Consider the following 18,139-nt stretch of genomic DNA (forward strand, 5'->3'; position numbering starts at 1 on the left):
GAACATTCTTTCTGTTTTGTGGTTCTGTTATACCAATTCTTGCTATTACTTTCACTAATAATTTCAGTTGTATCCAATGCTTTTCCTTATACTGAAACTTATAGTATTTCACTGAGAGATTTCAATAATACTGCACTGAATTTATTCTGTCTCTTATATTGTGAGTTCTTTTCTTGAGTATACCAGGGACCGTGTCAGATCCCCTCGAAAAATGAGAAATGTAATCAGAATTTGTTACGTTGACAAAGAGAGACAAACACACCTTACTAGGGACCAAGTATATATTATCCTTCGTAGTTGATCACATCAAGAAAGTTCATCGTCAGCACATTAGCTTCCAGTCGCGCACACCGGAAGCTAGGAAAATTACCGAATGCAACCAACACATAAATACTATATATAACACAAAACTCTCCAACACATAAAAAGCCCTTAAAACTCTCAACAGAAGGCTGAAGCTTTTAATAGCCAATATTGAAATTTTGCTGGGTATGCATCTGGTTGGATAGCACCTCTTCAACTGCAGAAGTTAGCAGTAGCTTGCAGCCTGGGTGGTCTGTGCCATAAGGAATACCTATCATACCCAAATCAAGCCCCTTGAAGAGGTCGCACAGTACAATTAAAATCCTCTGCTCCTTCTCTATCCCATCGGTCAATTCTTGGGCTCTTTTATTTGTGGATTTGTGATTAAAGTTGAACCCGAGTTGGCGTGCAATATCTTCTTGAATCTTCTTCACATCAGGTGTTTCCGTTTTCATGGCAAACGAAAAAGAAGAACAACTTTTTCTGGTCACAGTAACAGTGAGAACCTTGTCAAACATTTGGTCTCGATCAACTCTTCTACCAACAAGTTCAAGCAGAGCATGTTTGGTGCACTCATGTGGGCCATAAATTCCAATTAAATGAGTGTTTGGATCAGCTAATGCCTTCATGACATTCTCAAGGATATCGTCTCCCCCTAACATAGCTTCAAGGCCCTTCTGATTCGACGTGAGAGATTGAAAAGTTACCCATTCAACTGTAAGGCCAACGATTCTAAAATTAATTATTCTACCATCTCATCAAGTAAGTCAGCGATTCTAATTGATTAATGTTTTTTTTTTTAAGTTGAATAATACTTTTTATGCAATTGGACACTAAATATAAATACCTCTGTTAATGAGAATTCAAATTTTGATTCTCCATGTTGTAAGTAACTAGCTGCTTTAGCTAGACTGAACATCATTATTCTTATTAAGGTTTTGTTAACTAATTTTCTTACAGTAAAGAAATTAGTTAAAATTAATTAAATATCAAGAATTTTTATAAATTCTTATAATTACCATTAGTCAAATTAAAAGTTTCATTTACTCCTTTTGGTACCTAATATAATGTACTTTCAACTACTTCATTAGAACTAAAGAATGATAATTAACTCATTAAATATGAATTTAAATGAATTTTTTTCAAGTTTACTGCTATTAAAAATAGAACGAGAAATATATACAATATACTATAAATCATAAAATTAAATTTTCAATAGGATAAAATTAAAAAATGATAATAAATTATTACTTTATAATAAAGATCAAAGAATATTCTTAAAAGGTATCACATAATAGGGGCGAGAGGAAGTATGCTGAGAGTAAAATAGATAAAAATATTTTATCCAAAAATATAGATAAAGATATACTCACAAAAAAATAGATAAGCTTATAAATTGAGTAAATTCGAATTCAAAAATAAGCTTATAAAAAGGAAATTCTTGTGTTTAAAATTTAAAATGGAGGAAAAAATCTCACACTCAATGGAAACACACACACACAACTTCATGAACAGTTAACAGGTTAAATACATCTAATTTAATTTAATCAAGTAAATTGATTTCCAGTGGAGTCAAATCTCGACTAACCTAGCAAATTGATTTGCTCAAAAGATATCATTTTTTATTATTAGATCGTCTTAAGGGATTGTGCCATACCATTCTGTTTCATGGTACAGAGTAGATCAAACTGCATTCAGAAATAATGAAAAACAAAACAAAATTTTATGAAAGAAAAATATCACGAAATTCTATAACATAAAAAACCAAAATCACAATTGATATTCTTAGTGTGGCTAATATTTAGAAAGAGTTTTATTGTTATTTAAATAATTAATTTCTAAAAAAATATATGATTTTTTTACTTTACTGCAAAAGAAAAAAACAATGAAAAGAAGTTAATTTATAATTTTTAAAATTAATATATATATATAATATTTTTTTATTGGCAAGTTAATTTATTAACTTACTGCGGGTTGATAAAAATACAGCTCATATAAGATGCGAATTATGCTAACTTCATCCGTCAAATCCACAACCAGCCATAGGCTAATCCACTGGTTATGGGTAAGCCTATATTACTAGCTCTATCAAAGAGCAATAAAAAAAAAAATCTCATAAATAGAATTAAACAGAATATATAACAAGCTCCATTAAAATTAATGCTGCAGTGAAAAAGAGATGAAGGACCCTACCCATACAATCCCTGGAGTTGAACTCATGGCCCGCTGTCTCCATGGGGTTTGCCGCTTGAATTGAATCGATGACGTAGAAGATTCCAATAAATTGCTGCAACGGCCAACGATTAGCAATTAATTACATGACAACCCCACCATTAAAATGTTGATGAACTAAAACTCTGGAGCCGTAAGCATCATTACTCATCATTGCAGTGAGATCTATACAGTCCAAATACAGTTCAACTATTCAGATTTAAAATGTTTAAATGATAACTTTTAAATAAAAATCATTTCTTAACAAAATAAAAATTGAGAAATTATCTTTTTCTTTAGATTCTGCATCAATTAAAATATTAAAAATATAAAGAAATATTAAATCTAAACCGATGGTCTAGATTTGGTATTTAGAGCACACAAACTGAATCAGCTATTAGGTATGCAATTAATTCGGAGCACAAGAAGGGAACGGTGGTGACGGAGGAGTAACTTTGGGAAGGGGACCAACGAATAGACTAAAAAAGGGTGGGTTAGGACTTGAAAACAACCTTCTTTAGTTCTCTGGAAACCTAGCTGAATTTACATTCGAGTAAGGTGTGAAAGATCCCAGTTAATGTGATTGGACAGAAAATTTCCTCCTGGTGAAGGATGGAGATCCATGGGATAAAAAACAGCTGATGGCTGGGAAAATGTTTTATGGGACGAACTCTATGTTTTACTCCAAATTAAATACGTAGCCCAAATAAAAGGAATCAATAAGAGCAACATAATTCACCTGCAATTGCAATATTAAGAACAAGAAGAAGAACAGGGTTTTATACTTAACTGCATCGGAAATCAAGAGAGACGAGGGAAAATGCAATTAATGAATTCGAAGCTCTAAAATCAAAATGGAAACACAGCAATAGAGGAGTACCTTTCTTATGGAGATGAATGAAGCGATTCAAGACAACGAAATTGGAGAATTCAGGAAGCTTGATATATTGTTTTTCACTGAGAACCCACTTCAATCTATTATAATTTGAGCTTTGGATGCTACAACCAAGTTTCCTCTTATATAAGCGATGGGAGATGAAGGGAAATTTCAATTGGAGTAGTAGGAAATGGAGAAGCTCGCCACGAGATATAAGACTTCGGAAAGAAAATAAACAGACCTGTGTTGACGAGGAAAAAGCCTAACAATAAAACTGGAAGCTGCACTGTAGTTTCCATGAAGGCCAATAGAAGAGGAGAAATTTCACAAGCAACTTTGCGAAGTTTCGCCGTGGTCCCTAATGTTGAAAAAATAGACCCTCTTTATCTCCAACCATAGGACCTGGTCCTGCAACGTACAATCTTCCCTGCTTCTGTTCGAGATGGCAATCACTAATCACAACGATTTTGTAATTGAAATTAGCACCATGCTGGAACAAGCGGAAATAGCCATGGCTGCTGAGTGCTGCTGCATCTACAGGGTCCCGAATGATATTCGCAGACTGAATGAAGATAGCTTTACCCCAAAGATGGTTTCTATTGGCCCCTTTCACTATGGCCTTCCCAGACTACAAAATATGGAAAGGTACAAGCTTCAGTATGTCAACCAATTTTGTCGAAGAATTTCCACTACCACAAGTTTGGAGCGATTGATCAGCTTTGTTGAGGAGATTGAGCCTCGCGTTCGTCTTCATTACGCAGAGCCCTTTGAGCTCAGCATTAAGGAACTAGTAAAGGTGATTCTTTTTGATTCTTGCTTCTTATTTGAGCTATTTTGGAGGTCCTATTATTGTGATTGGGATGGTGTTATTAAGTTAAAGCCATGGGAAGCCACTACCATGAGATTAGATTTGCTCTTGCTCGAGAATCAGCTGCCTTTTCCTGAACTTGACAGGCTATACAATCGAGTTTTTCCCTCCAACACGCGCCATGAAAATCCACCATTTCTTCATCTTACTTTCGACTACTTTGATTATTATAACAACATGAAGTTAGAACCTCAAGGTGTTAGCATAAGCCACTTCACAGATCTGATTAGAACATTTCACTTACCCCATTTGAGCAATCAACCAAGGAGACAGAGTAAGTCGGTGAAAAATCTTCAGAGCGCAACTGAGTTAGTTGAAGCAGGGGTGAGATTTAGGAAAAGTGCAAGCCCGTGCCTACTTGACTTTAAATTTTCAGGACGAATTCTAGAAATACCAGAATTAAAGGTGGATGATTCAACTGAAACTTTGTTTCGCAATCTAGTGGCATTAGAGCAGTGCCACTATCCTTCTGATTCTTACATTACTGACTTTGTTGCTATCATGGACTTCCTTATCAATACAAGTAATGATGTGGATCTATTGGTTCAGGAAGGAGTCATTGTTAACTGGCTAGGGGATGCCAATTCTGTGGCTAACTTATTCAATAGTCTCTGGAAAAATGTCACGAATGTAAATTTCAACTCACATTACTCAAATCTCTGCAAGGACTTAGATGTCTTCTGCAAAAGTCCTTGGCATAACATGAAGGCCACTTTGAGACATGACTACTGCAACACCCCTTGGCAGACTGCTGCTTCTTTTGCTGGAATTCTGTTGCTTGTTCTCTCTTTAATCCAAGCGGTTAGTTCTATCTTACAAGTGGTGCAACAATACAAACAAGGCTCATCACATTGAGCTTCTCTTTTTCATTTATGGTAGTTTATACCTTTTTTTTGGGTGTTGTTAGGAAGTAAGTGTATAGAGCCCTCATCCTTAATGCTAAAATTTTCATTGTAATTCTTGCAACCAATTAGAAACATGTCGTGCGCGCGCGCGCATCATTTTCCTTGCACATCCGTCCCTCTATCATTAAGCTTTGTATATTGAACATGATGTGTTGGTTCACTTTGAACCGTTTTATTGTGCTGGGAATGGATCCTTTCCATTTAGGTTTTGAATATGGAGAGGTAACGGTCAATATAGTTAATACACAACCTGACGTTGTTAATAAATTTAACAAATTAGATAAGACTTCAAAAAACTAGTTTCTATTTCTGGCAATCCACTTCAATTTATAGCCTTAACTCCAAATAGACCAAATGAATACCCTGTGGGAAGGAGAGAAATTACAGGCTGGAGAAGAGGAATATCCTAGAAATTGTGGTGCAGCTTCATGACTATACTTCAAAGAGGGAAGTAAAGAGCAAGCAAGACTTATGCTGTGGCAAGTATCTTAACTTATGAAAGCAGAGCCATTAATTACAAATATGGAGGGACCATCTTGTGGAATTAGTACCAACTCCGTGAGTTCATAACAATGAACAGAACACAAGTTTCAAAGTCTTACTCCGAAATTAAGCAATATTAATTATTATTATTAAACGCAACCTTCAGATGCCATTATTCTACATAATGCTATTGAGGAAAAAATGAGTAAACATATAATAGGCGCCTTATGATGTGGAAACTCTAAACCAAAAGTTTAAAGCTTTTATACATTAAGAGAATCATCAGGCCATGATTTTTTTTTTTTGGGTATACATGTGGTTAGATAGCACATCTTCAATTGTGGAAGTGGGTAATATTTTGCAGCCACTGTGATCCGCACCAGAGGGAATTCCTTCCTTACCCAGGTCAAGCCTCTTGTACAGGTCACAAAGTACAATCAGAATTGTCTGCTTCTTCTTGATCCAATGAATCAGTTCGTTGGCTCTTTTATTATCTTTGGACTTTTGATTAAGTGTAAGCCCTAGTTGACGTGCAATATCCTCTTGAACTCTTCTGTAAACTCTTTGAAGCAGAGTGTCTTTAATCTCATCTTGAGAGCCATAAACTCCAATTAGATGAGTATTAGATCAGCTAATGCCTCCATAACATTCCCCAGGATCGGCTTTCTCCATTCTAAAGCATCAAAAGCATTGGAATTGGACAAGTTCGCTTGTAGTTCCATCGTAGATATCCTGGGTATCATATCGTCCATTACATAACAATGTAATTCCTGGAACAACTCAAAAAGGGTATAAAGATCATCCAAAACATCAAAAGCATCCGAATTGGAAATCATGGCTTCTTGTACTGTGCACCCAGGTTTGTTCTGTTTCTTCTGTAGGGATTGAGGCTTGTGTGTCTGGGATTTACTTGAAGTGGGATTATGACGAAGAAGACTGAGAGAAATTGCTGCAAGGCCAATAATTCCAGCAATAATTGCTACCACAGCACACATCTTATCCTGTAAAAATATAGCAACAGAGGAGTAACTTTCTCAGAGAGATCAATGGCTGTTTGGATCTTCGAGAAACTAGAGATAACATGATTTAATTTAAATGGGAGCTAGTGTGAAGGAGAGAAACTTCCCAGAAATTGGAATGCAGCTTCGTGATTATACTTTAAGATGGGAATTAAAGGTGATAGGACTTGGGTTACAGAAAGTACTTTTATAGGTTAGAATTTCGATCATGTTTTGACTGGGTCTTTGACTTGGAACAGTTTGCTTTCTATTCTTTGTCTTTATCTGTTCTAAAATTCGTTTCACCCAAAATTTGTTTCCTTTACAATCATAATCATCATTTTTTTCTTTCAGCTAGAATAATTACACTCAACATTAAGAAAAGAAAGTTGGTTATGATATAGAATAGAGAGGCCAATTCATATATTGAGAATTAATTTATAACTAGTGCTGTATATTTGGTTATCATGCCACTCTAAAGTGATTTTTATGACTAATTATCTTTTAATATTGTTAAGTTCAAATATTTTTTAATATAATGTTTTTTTATTCACAACGTTTAAATCATCATCAACTTTGTTTAAAGGACATGGAGTCATCTTTGCACAACCCAACCATCATTGATTAAATTCTCTTAATCTTTAATTATGGAAAAAAAATTATTCAGCAAACTAAGGGTGATTATATTTATACAAGCAAGCTTACACCGAGTTATTAATTTCAACTTGAGGGACCACATTGTGGAATTGAATTGACGACTTCCACATTTCTATCACTAGTAAACTTTTCACCACCCAAAAGTTTCCAAGTCTCAACCAAAAACTAACACACACATACATAATCCCCTTACAATACAATGACACACACATACAATTAGGAAACTCTCAATAATAAAAGGCTGAAGCTTTTTATCAAGAAATAGAATTATTAGATCATAAAATTTACATGGGTATGCATGCGGTTGGATAGCACATCTTCAGACGTAGAACTGAGTAATATCTTGCAGCCTGTGTGGTCTGCACCATATGGAATTCCTAGTTTGCCCAGGTCAAGCCCCTTGTGGAGGTTGCAGAGTACAACTAGAATTTTCTGCTCATTCTTGACCCTATGCATCAGTTCAATGGCTCTTTTATCTTTGGACACGTGAATGAAAGTAAGCCCTAGTTGACTTGCAATATCCTCTTGAATCTTCCTCATATCAGGATATTTGGTTACAGCTGCAGTCACAACCATGTCAAATAGTTGGTCTCTTTGAACTCTTCTGCGAACTCTCTGAAGCAGAGTGTCTTTGATCTCATCATGTGAGCCGTAAACTCCAATTAAGTGAGTATTAGGATCAGATAAAGCCTCCACAACACTATTTAGTATTGGTTTTCTCCATTCCAAAGCATCAAAAGCATTGGAGTTGCACGGAAATGCCTCCCTGTTGTGCATTCTTGGTTCAGGCCCTGAATAATCTCTATCTTGCTTCTTGTCTTTGGATCGAGGCTTGTCTATGTGGGATTCGCTTGAAGCAAGAAAATGACGAATAAGACGATAAGAAATTGCAGCGAGGCCAATAATTCCGGCAATTGCTACAGCAGACCGCATCATAATTAATCCTGTAGTGAAGATCAGGACATGAGAGAACGTAATATTTAGAGCACAAAATTGTAATACAGGAACAGAAGAATACCTTTCTCAAGGAGATCTATGAGAAAACTGAAAGGGTTGATGTTTGGATATTTGAGCAGTAGCTTCTTTTCAAGAAAGAAGCAACAGGAAATTGGATGGGAGTTTGAAGGAGAGAAAGAACCTAGAAATTGGAATGGAACTTCGTGATTATATTTTAATAGGAGACATTAACTTGCGACGGTCACAGACATTCTGTTATTTATACATTTAAAAAACTTACACATTACTGTTCTACCAAAAGCGTACGGACCATGTATAATAGACAAACATTGTATTATTAAATGTATCGTTCTTGTCATGTTACTCAAATCTCCACAAGGACTTGAATTCCTTCCTTCTGCAATAAGTCCTTAGAAATACATAAAGGCCACTTTGAGACATGACTACTGCAACACCCCTTGGAATACTGCTGCCTCATTTGCTGGAATTCTGCTGCTTGTTCTCTCTTTAATCCAAGCAGTTAGTTCTATCTTACAAGTGGCACAACAATTTAAGCAAGTCTCATCACATTGAGTTTCTCTTTTTCATTTCTTGTAATTTATACCTTTTTTAAGGATAAATAAGCAAATTATCCTTAAATTTTAAATCTAATACCACCACAGACCTTAAACTTGTTTATTGTACAAGTTGTCCTTTCAACTTTTAAAAATAGTATAATTTAGGTTCTGTTGTAAACAAAAGTTAATTTTAACTTTTAATTGACTAAAAAGTAATATCAACAATTATAAAAAAACGACTTATTTGTAGTTTTTGGGCCTTTTATTGTAATTTTTTGTAATTTTTGAGACTTTTTTTATAATTTTTTTATGTCTTTTTTTTCATTTCTGGTCATCAAATGATCAAAGCCAAATTTAATAAGTATACAGAGCCCTCATCCTCAATGCTAAAAATTTCATTGCAATTCTTGCAACCAATTAGGGACATGTCGTGTGTGTGTGTGTCATCTCCTTGCACATCAGTTTCTCTATTTTCAAGCTTCATATATTGGACATGACGCACTTGGTTAATACACATCCTGACGTCATTAATAACTTTAACAAATTGGTAAGAGACTTCAGAAAGCTAGCTTCCATTTCTGGTAATCCACTTCAATTTATATAACCTTTAACCCAAATACACCAAATTAATGCCCTGTGAGAAGAAGAAGAAAAATTACATAACAGGCTGAAGGGGAGAGGAATATCCTAGAAATTGTTGTGCGGCTTCATGACCTTGCATAAGCTTATGACAGATTACAGAACACAGGCTAAGTCTTTCACCGAAAACTACGCAATATTAATTATTATTAAACGCAACCTCCAGATGCCATTATTCTACATAATCCTATAGAGGAAAAAAAGAGCAAGCATATAATAAGCCCCTTATGACGTGGAAACTCTAAATCAAAAGTTTAAAGCATTTATACATGAAGGGAATCATCAGACCAGGAAATTTTTTTGGGTATGCATGTGGTTGGATAGGACATCTTCAGTTGTGGAAGTGAGTAATATTTTGCAGCCACTGTGATCTGCACCATAGGGAATTCCTATCTTACCCAGGTCAAGCCTCTTGTACGGATCACAAAGTACAATCAGAATTTTCTGCTCCTTCTTGATCCATTGAATCAGTTCGTTGGCTCGTTTATTGTCCTTGGACTTTTGATTAAGTGTAAGCCCTAGTTGACGCGCAATATCCTCTTGAATCTTCCTCACTTTAGGATCTTTATTTACTGTAGAAGTCACAACCTTGTCAAATAGTTGGTCTCTTTGAACTCTTCTATAAACTCTTTGAAGCAGAGTGTCTTTGATCTCATCTTGGGAGCCATAAACTCCAGTGAATATTAGGATCAGCTAATTCCTCCATAACATTCCCCAGGATTGGCTTTCTCCATTCTGAAGCATCCAACGCATTGGAATTGGAAAAGTTCGCTTGTAGTTCCCTCGTAGGTATCATATCGTCCATTACATGACAGAGTAATTCCAGGAACAACTCGGAAAGAGCATAAAGATCATCCAAAACATCAAAAGCATCAGAATAGGAAATCATGGCTTCTTTTACCGTGCACCCAAGTTTGTTCTGGTTCTTGTCTTGGGATTGAGGTTTGTGTGTCTGGGATTTGCTTGAAATGATATAATGACGAAGACGACTGTGAGCAATTGCTGCAAGTCCAATAATTCCGGCAATAATTGCTACCACAGCCCACATGTTATCGTGTAAAAATATAGCAACAGAGGAGTGACTTACTCAGAGAGATCAATGGCTGTTTCGGTCTTCAAGAAGCTGGAGATAACAGGATATAATTCAAATGGGAGCTAGTGTGAAGGGGAGAAACTTCCCAGAAACTAGAATGCAGCTCCCTGATTATACTTTAATATGGGAAGTAATTAAAGGTGATAGGACTTGTTTTTTCTTTTTTTTTTTTGACCTGGGATAGGACTTGGGTTGCAGGAAGTACTTTAATAGGTTAGAATTTAGATTATGTTTTGACTGGGTCATTGACTTAGATCAGTTTGCTTTCTCTTTTTGTTCTAAAATTCATTTCATCCATCTTTTACTCTCTCTTCTCTGCTCCCTTTGCCCTCATTTCTCTCTCTTCACAGAATCAAATTTCTCTCTGCAACATCGTTCAAGTCGCTGAAGATGGAAGAAAAAGAAAAGGACTTGTTTCTGGTTTTCTATTCCTGTGTTCTACATTAATTCCTCATAATTATTATTTCTACTCTTGTTTTCATTCATCGCTTTCCGCGTTTGTCAACAAAGATTAAAAAAAAAAAAAAAAAAGAGGATTTGTGCTGTGTGCTCAGAATCACACATGCTTCTCACTGTTCGCTTGGTGCTTCTTTGAACTCAAAAAAAAAAAAAAAAAATCATTTCGCCCAAATTTTTTTTTCCTTTACCATCATTAACATTATTCTCTTCAGCTAGAACGAGTACACTCAACATTAGGAACAATAAACTTTAACAAGAAAAGAAAGTTGGTTATGACAAAGAACAGAGACCACTAATTCATATTTTGATAATTAATTTATAATCAGTGCTGTATCCATGATTTTCTTCCATAACTAAATATATTTTAACATTGTCAAGTTCAAAAATTTGTTAATATAATTTCTTTTATTCACGCAGTTTAAATCATCATCATTGATTAAATTATCTTAATCTTTAATTATCGAAAAAAAAATATTCAGCAAACTAGTGGTATCATATTTATAAAAGCAAGCATACACGGAGTTATTAATTTCAACTTGAGGGACCATGTTGTGGAATTGACTTGATGACTTGTCTTCCACATTGCATTCACATTTCTATCACTAATAAACTTTTCACCACCAAACACATACTATACATAATCCCCTTACAATACAAAGACACACACAATTAGAAAACTCTCAATAAAAAGGGTCAAGCCTTTTATCAAGAAATAGAATTATTAGACCATAAAATTTATGTGGGTATGCATGTGGTTGGATAGCACGTCTTCATATGTAGAAGTGAGTAATATCTTGCAGCCTGTGTGATTGGCACCATATGGAATTCCTAGTTTGCCCAAGTGAAGCCCCTTGTGAAGATTACAGAGTACAACGAGAATTTTCTGCTCATTCTTGATCCTATCCATAAGTTCAATGGCTCTTTTATCTTTGGACACGTGAATAAAAGCAAGCCCTAGTTGACTTGCAATATCCTCCTGAATCTTCCTCATATCAGGATATTTGGTTACAGCTGCAGTCACAACCATGTCAAATAGTTGGTCTCTTTGCACTCTTCTGCGAACTCTCTGAAGCAGAGTGTCTTTGATCTCATCATGTAAGCCATAAACTCCAATGAGATGAATAGTAGGATCAGTTAATGCCTCCATAACATTCCCCAGGATTGGCTTTCTCCATTCTAAAGAATCAAAAGCATTGGAATTGCAAGACTTCCCTTGATATTCAAAAAGAGGTGGAGGTATCCTACGTGTCATATCCTCCATTAAATGACAGTGTAATTCCTGGAACAACTCGAAAAGACTATAAAGATCATCCAGAACATCCAAAGCATCGAAATTGGAAATCATGGCTTCTTGTACTGTGCACCCAGGTTTCTTCTGGTTCTTGTCTCCCGATTGAGGCTTGCGTGTCAGGGATTTGCTTGAAGTGAGATAATGACGAAGAAGATTATGCGAAATTGCAGCAAGGCCAATAATTCCGGTAATTGCTACAACAGACCGCAACATTATGAATCCTGTAGTGAAAATCAGGACATGAGAGAACGTTATATTCAGAGCACAAAATAGTAATACAGGAAAAGAGGAGTACCTTTCTCAAGATGATCTATGAGAAAACTGAAAGGGTTGATGTTTGGATCTTTGAGAATTAGATTCTTTTTAAGGAAGAAGTAACGGGAAATTAGATATGAGGATGACGGAGGTAAAGATCCCAGAAATTGGAATGAAGCTTCGTGATTATGTTTTAACAGGGGAAGTAAAGGTGAAGACCGTGTCGTAGAAAGTACTTTCATAGGTTAGATCTTGTTTTGACAGGGACATTATATTGACTTGCAGCAGTTTGCTTTCTCTTTTTTATTCGTTTTCTTGTTGTCTTTGTTCTGTTTTAAAATTCATTTCTCCCAAATTTTGTGTTTCCTTCACCATCCTTCAGCAGTACACTGTCATGAATTTAAAACTTACTAATTTACTAATATGACAAAAAACACAACTAATCTCTGTTTAATGGAAATTCCAAGTCTAAATACATCATTTCAACATAATTAAGTAAAAATTACAAAATATGATATAATGGAAACAAAAAGCATAAGAGAAGGGAAAGCCACAGAAAGTTGCAGAAAGAAGAAACTCCAGAGTCTGTTATAATAAAAAAACTAAAAAAGAAAAAGAAAAGAAACTCCAGACTATGGCCAGAGAGAAGAGATATGCTAGATGAGAGAGAGAGGTTTCACAAAATTCATCCACACTCTTCTCAAAGCGCCTTCTGTGTACATATAATCTATGGCATACAAGCACTTTGACATCCTATTCGGTCCATTAACTCCACCCCTAGCCCATACCACTTCTTGGCCCATTACAAATAAGCCTTGTATTATGTCATGACATACACTCAATATTTTAAAAGAAAAACATAATTATTAATATTTATAATTTCATCAAATTTAGCTTTAGTCCCTATAATTTTTTTTCAGTATTTTTAATCTCTATAATTTCAGAAATATCGGGTCGTATTTGTTTCCCAGGTCTCTATAGTTTTAGTTTTTTCAATGTTTTTAATCTTTATAAGAACAATGGACAAAAATTATAGGGATTAAAAGTAAAATTTGATAAAATTTTAGGGACTGATGATTGTGTTTTTCCTATTTTAAAAGTAGATTTCAATCTGCTCTTGAATTATCTTCACATTTGTATGAAGTTTTGATTATTTAGGATTATTATCAATGAAGAAATTCCATATCGAATAATTAGAAAATATATTAGGGATATACAAAATTTGGAATATGTCTGAAGTAGATCATCTTTAGACATATTAATTTTAATATAAAGAATTTGCCATGGTATTAGAACCAATCGACCTAGAGAAAAAAATAAAAATAAATAAAGAGAAAAAAAGGCATATTTAATTTAATATAAAGAATTTGACGTGGTATTAGAACCAATTGACCTAGAGAAAAAAAATAAAAAAACAAAGAGAAAACAAATTAGGGAAAAAAGGGAAGATTAAGAGAGAATGTGATTTTCAGAGCACAAAATAGTAATAGAGGAACAGAGGAGCACCTTTCTTAAGGAGATCTATGAGAAAACTGAACGGTTTGATGTTTGGATCATTGAGAATTACCTTGTTTTTAAGGAAGAAGTAACGGAAAATCAGATAGGAGTACAAAGGAGAGAAAGATCCCAGAAATTGGAATTAAGCTTTGTGATTATATTTTAGGGAGAATGGCAGTTAATTTTCAAGAGGGTCAATTTTATAAGTTCAGCTCTTAATTTTATAATTTTATTGTGATATATTTACAACTTATTTTTCAAATTTAAGCAAGAATATAAATGTTTATCTTTAATGTTAAGAAGTATTAAATCTAATAGCTTAAGAAATTTAAAAGTTCAGTTTTCAATCTTGTAATTTATTTTCTAATTTTAATAGGAACATAAATGTTCATATTTATGTATAGCTATAGGGATTTGCAAGCTCAACTCCCAATTTTACAACTTTATTGTTATGCATTTATAATTTATTTTTTAAATTTAAATAAAAAATACAAATGTTCATTTTTAATGTTGAGAAATATTAAGTATATTGTTTATTCCTTGCTTATTTCCTATTTATCAATAAAATAATTAGATCATCCATTTTTCTATTGCCCATTGTTTATTCTTCGACCTTGCTAAAATTTAAAAAAATAAGTTACAAATGTATTACAATAAAATTGTAAAATTAAAAGCTGAATTTAAAAATATTTGGAGTTGTTAGACCTATTACTACTCAAGAGACTTTGTTGAAACTTTAAAATTAATTAAGACTTAATTTGAATTAATTACTTTCCTTGATACTTAACCTTCATTCTGCCTATATTTTAACAGGGGAAGTAAAGGTTGGCCCAAAAAAAAAAAAAACACACACACACACGCACAGAGGAAGTAGAGGACTAAAGGTGAAGACTTTGTGTCACAGCAAATACTTTCACAGGTTGGACATGGACTTACAACAATTTGCTTTCCTTCTTTTTTTTATTCCTTTTTTTTTTTGTCTTTGTTCTGTTTTAAAATTCATTTCTCCCAAATTTTGTGTGTCTCCCTTCACAATCCTTCAACAGTACACTCAATATTTTTTAAGTTGGATCGCAACCTCCTGCTCTTGAATCATCTTCAAATTTGTATTCACATAAAACACTTTTGTCTCTGTCAACCATTCTACGAAGTTTTGAGTATTTAATATTTATTTATGATCAAAGAATGTTTCCCTTTTTCTTCTCATGAAGACTGTATCTTACTCAAAATTAAATATATATATATATATACACACACTTCTTCCGGTGGGTATGAAAAAGCACTAAAAAAATGGCTCTTAACTTACTTACATTTTTTTAATATTATCTCTATTTAAATTCATTAATTATGAAAAAAAATATAATGAACAATTAAATTTTTTCATTTAAATAAAAGTGAAATTAAAAATTTATTCTTTTTTCAAACAAAATCAATGACTTAACAACTTTTTTTTAGTTCCAAGATTATTAAAGATGTCTTATAATAGAGGCATTAGACCTTATAATAGAGGCATGAGGTAGTGTTTGTGTGCAACATAGCTAAAATAAAAGGAATGGAAAGCAACCAAGTCAGTAGCAAATGCAACATCTAGAGATTTATTACTTATTATTGAGAGTTGCACTGGCGAGGCATGCTAGATATAACATCTCTAAATAATTTTCTAAATTTATAAAAGGTCATACCAAAATTATTCAACACACAAGTGCACACTACACACACAGATACGCAAGTGTTCAAGGAAAAGGTGCATTGCGTTTCATTTCAGTCTCTTCAAAGTCAATGGCAAACCCTTTGCCATGTTGCTTCCAATAATCTGCAATGGGACTGATCATCTCAGGCTCTTCAATCTCCATCCTTGGGCTCTGCAGTCTCTCTGAAGATATGCCGTACTTGGCATCCCTCTCATGCACCAGCTCTGGTCTCACAATCCCAGGACTCACAGCTTGTGGGGACATCATCAGTGCTGGGGCCCCCATTGGCAGCTTGTCCCCTGTTTCCCACAATCAACCTCAATCATATATATGAGTAGAGCCAGATTCAACTATTCCTAACTTTCTCACTGAATCCATCTGTGAGTGATGATCCAAATATATATACCTCGATCAATTTGCCACGTGCACCAGAACTTGCCGTAAGTTTTGGCGAAGTTTTCAAGCTCTGGCTTTGCGATCATCTCAGGAACTCTGGGGTTCACCCATATCCCGGATTTTATCTGCATCCATTCATAAGAGATATATGTGTATATATGCATGAATATACTACAAACAGAAAATATACAACTGTCGAATGTTCTTATTAATTAGCTCAAAACCTCGTAAGCATGAGAATGCCAAAGCCTCTGCTCCTCCGGTGGAAAAGTTTCAAATATATTAGCAGGAACAATATACTCCACACCTGCCAACAAAGACATTATGAAAAAGAACATTATTTTATACACATCGTACATGATATAAATACATAAATGTCAAATAATTCAACTCTACTGTGACCTATATTTAGGGTCTCTTTTCTATCATAGTTGAACATTCAAGTATTACAACAAGATATTGAGCAGCTATATATAGAGTGTCAACTTCTATCATGTGAACTACTTCAAAATATATATGGTAATGAAATATGATATTGCATTATGCATATAATAAATGACATATAGAACTTGTCTATCCATAAGATGGCATCAATATTCAAAGTATAAACTACATTAAAATTGATTTTTTTTTATTTTAACTAAATAACAATATCTTGGTCACCATGAGTCATTTATGAAGAATTAATACTCAAGTGTATACACACACACTAAAATCAACTTCGAATGCCGTTTACAGTTAACAATATATGTATGAAAGACAGATAAGAGAAGAAAAAGAACAAGTGAAGTGGTGCGGACCGACGAGACGGGCTTTGCGATCGTTGGAGCTGTAGACTGCACATTGGACGAAGTCCTGGGAAAGGCGGGAGCAAAAGTGATGGGTCTCGATCTGCCGGCTCATATCGTGGCTGAAAATTCCGAAGCTGCATGCATGCAGGCTGAACTGGTTGATCGGCTTCAGAGTCTGCATCATCTCTGCCCCCGTGTCGATCGCCTTCTGCCCTGTAGACATCGGCGCCCCAGGAGTAGGGTCCGATGGTGATCCCTTCGCCGGTGTCGGACCCGGTGACTGGTCGGTGGAAGCCATCGATTCCGTTCTCTTACACACACAGACCGTTGGGTTAGTTTGTTCTCGGAGAGAGGAGATGATGATCACTTATAAAGGGGAGACAGAGAGGAGGAAGATGGATAAATGGAATACGTTACGTGGATGGCACATTGGGTCCCACGTAGACATGCATGCATGGGGCTAACGTGGCAGAGATCACTGAGCTGTGTGACCAGCTGGTGTGAGAAGAGCAAACTCTTCATGAGAATTTGGAATCTTCTTCAATTTCTCGTATTATTAAATAGAATTAGCTAGGTCTAAAGGATGTGTGGGATCATCTTGCCCTTACACGTACGTCGAAATGGAACTTATTTATTATCAAAATAAATCCACATAAAGACAAAGAGAATGAGACAGAAAATCCAAAGTCACACTTCTTCCGAATTTATTTATAAATTATTTTTATCAATTTTATCAATATTAATATAAAAAAATATAAAAAATAAAATTTTATAAAATTATAAACATAACTCTTAAAAAATAAATAAACTATATAATATTTTTTTTATTTCTCTCTCTTACTTTTTAAAGATAATTTAAACATTTTATTTAAAATAAAATATCATTATCAATTCAATAACTTATAAAATGAATCATTTCATACTTTTAAAATGTGACCTGTAAAGTATACCAGAGAGAGTATGTCGTATTGATATCTCCTTATATCCAAAGTCATACTATAGAACGAGAGGCTAAACATCTGTTCATCAAATTGTATACGTGCCGTCGTCCTCTACTTAGCTTCCACGAAAACTTGTTGGTCATGGTGTGAAATCGAAGAGGATCGACTAAGCGTATATCCTAATTCAGGTCAGTTTCTTATACTCGCTGTCTTGTGTTCCTTCAGCATGATGACGATGAGGCTGCAGTGTTTTGACACGTCAGCATTTCA

The 18,139-nt window shown here is 34.6% G+C and overlaps 4 protein-coding genes across 4 annotated transcripts; 1 reads left to right on the top strand and 3 right to left on the bottom strand.

The window, feature by feature from the left end:
* Positions 1-263: 263 nt before the first annotated feature.
* LOC129284862 (disease resistance protein SUMM2-like) lies at positions 264-3,534 on the bottom strand. Its single transcript, XM_054920352.1, has 3 exons — positions 3,395-3,534; positions 2,497-2,590; positions 264-1,018 (listed from the first exon to the last, which is right to left on the bottom strand). The coding sequence occupies exons 2-3, from the start codon at positions 2,537-2,539 to the stop codon at positions 462-464; spliced, it is 600 nt and encodes a 199-aa protein (XP_054776327.1). The 5' UTR covers positions 2,540-2,590; positions 3,395-3,534; the 3' UTR covers positions 264-461.
* Positions 3,535-3,833: 299 nt separating this feature from the next.
* On the top strand, positions 3,834-5,378 carry LOC129284861 (UPF0481 protein At3g47200-like). The gene has a single exon (XM_054920351.1). It carries the CDS (start codon positions 3,834-3,836, stop codon positions 5,112-5,114), a length of 1,281 nt encoding a protein of 426 aa, XP_054776326.1. The 3' UTR covers positions 5,115-5,378.
* Positions 5,379-11,481: 6,103 nt separating this feature from the next.
* Positions 11,482-12,822, bottom strand: LOC129284826 (uncharacterized). The gene is made up of 2 exons (XM_054920311.1): positions 12,594-12,822; positions 11,482-12,519 (listed from the first exon to the last, which is right to left on the bottom strand). The coding sequence occupies exons 1-2, from the start codon at positions 12,793-12,795 to the stop codon at positions 11,729-11,731; spliced, it is 993 nt and encodes a 330-aa protein (XP_054776286.1). The 5' UTR covers positions 12,796-12,822; the 3' UTR covers positions 11,482-11,728.
* Positions 12,823-15,783: 2,961 nt separating this feature from the next.
* Positions 15,784-17,226, bottom strand: LOC129285217 (oil body-associated protein 2B-like). Its single transcript, XM_054920797.1, has 4 exons — positions 16,938-17,226; positions 16,362-16,444; positions 16,148-16,262; positions 15,784-16,040 (listed from the first exon to the last, which is right to left on the bottom strand). The coding sequence occupies exons 1-4, from the start codon at positions 17,224-17,226 to the stop codon at positions 15,784-15,786; spliced, it is 744 nt and encodes a 247-aa protein (XP_054776772.1).
* Positions 17,227-18,139: the final 913 nt, after the last annotated feature.

Source organism: Prosopis cineraria, unplaced genomic scaffold (genome assembly GCF_029017545.1).
Source record: "Prosopis cineraria cultivar Desert tree isolate PC_DT_omini unplaced genomic scaffold, ASM2901754v1 PC11, whole genome shotgun sequence".
Lineage (NCBI taxonomy): Eukaryota > Viridiplantae > Streptophyta > Magnoliopsida > Fabales > Fabaceae > Prosopis > Prosopis cineraria.

Coding starts and splice junctions, on each gene's coding strand:
- LOC129284861 (XM_054920351.1), top strand. CDS start 3,834: ATGGCAATCACTAATCACAACGATTTTGTAATTGAAATTAGCACCATG.
- LOC129284862 (XM_054920352.1), bottom strand. CDS start 2,539: ATGGAGACAGCGGGCCATGAGTTCAACTCCAGGGATTGTATGG. Junction 1,019..2,496: donor CAACTCCAGGGATTGTATGG/GTAGGGTCCTTC, acceptor TTGGCCTTACAG/TTGAATGGGTAACTTTTCAA.
- LOC129285217 (XM_054920797.1), bottom strand. CDS start 17,226: ATGGCTTCCACCGACCAGTCACCGGGTCCGACACCGGCGAAGGGATCA. Junction 16,445..16,937: donor TCGCAAAGCCCGTCTCGTCG/GTCCGCACCACT, acceptor CTTTGTTGGCAG/GTGTGGAGTATATTGTTCCT. Junction 16,263..16,361: donor GGCATTCTCATGCTTACGAG/GTTTTGAGCTAA, acceptor GAATGGATGCAG/ATAAAATCCGGGATATGGGT.
- LOC129284826 (XM_054920311.1), bottom strand. CDS start 12,795: ATGAAAGTACTTTCTACGACACGGTCTTCACCTTTACTTCCCCTGTTA. Junction 12,520..12,593: donor CATAGATCATCTTGAGAAAG/GTACTCCTCTTT, acceptor TTTTCACTACAG/GATTCATAATGTTGCGGTCT.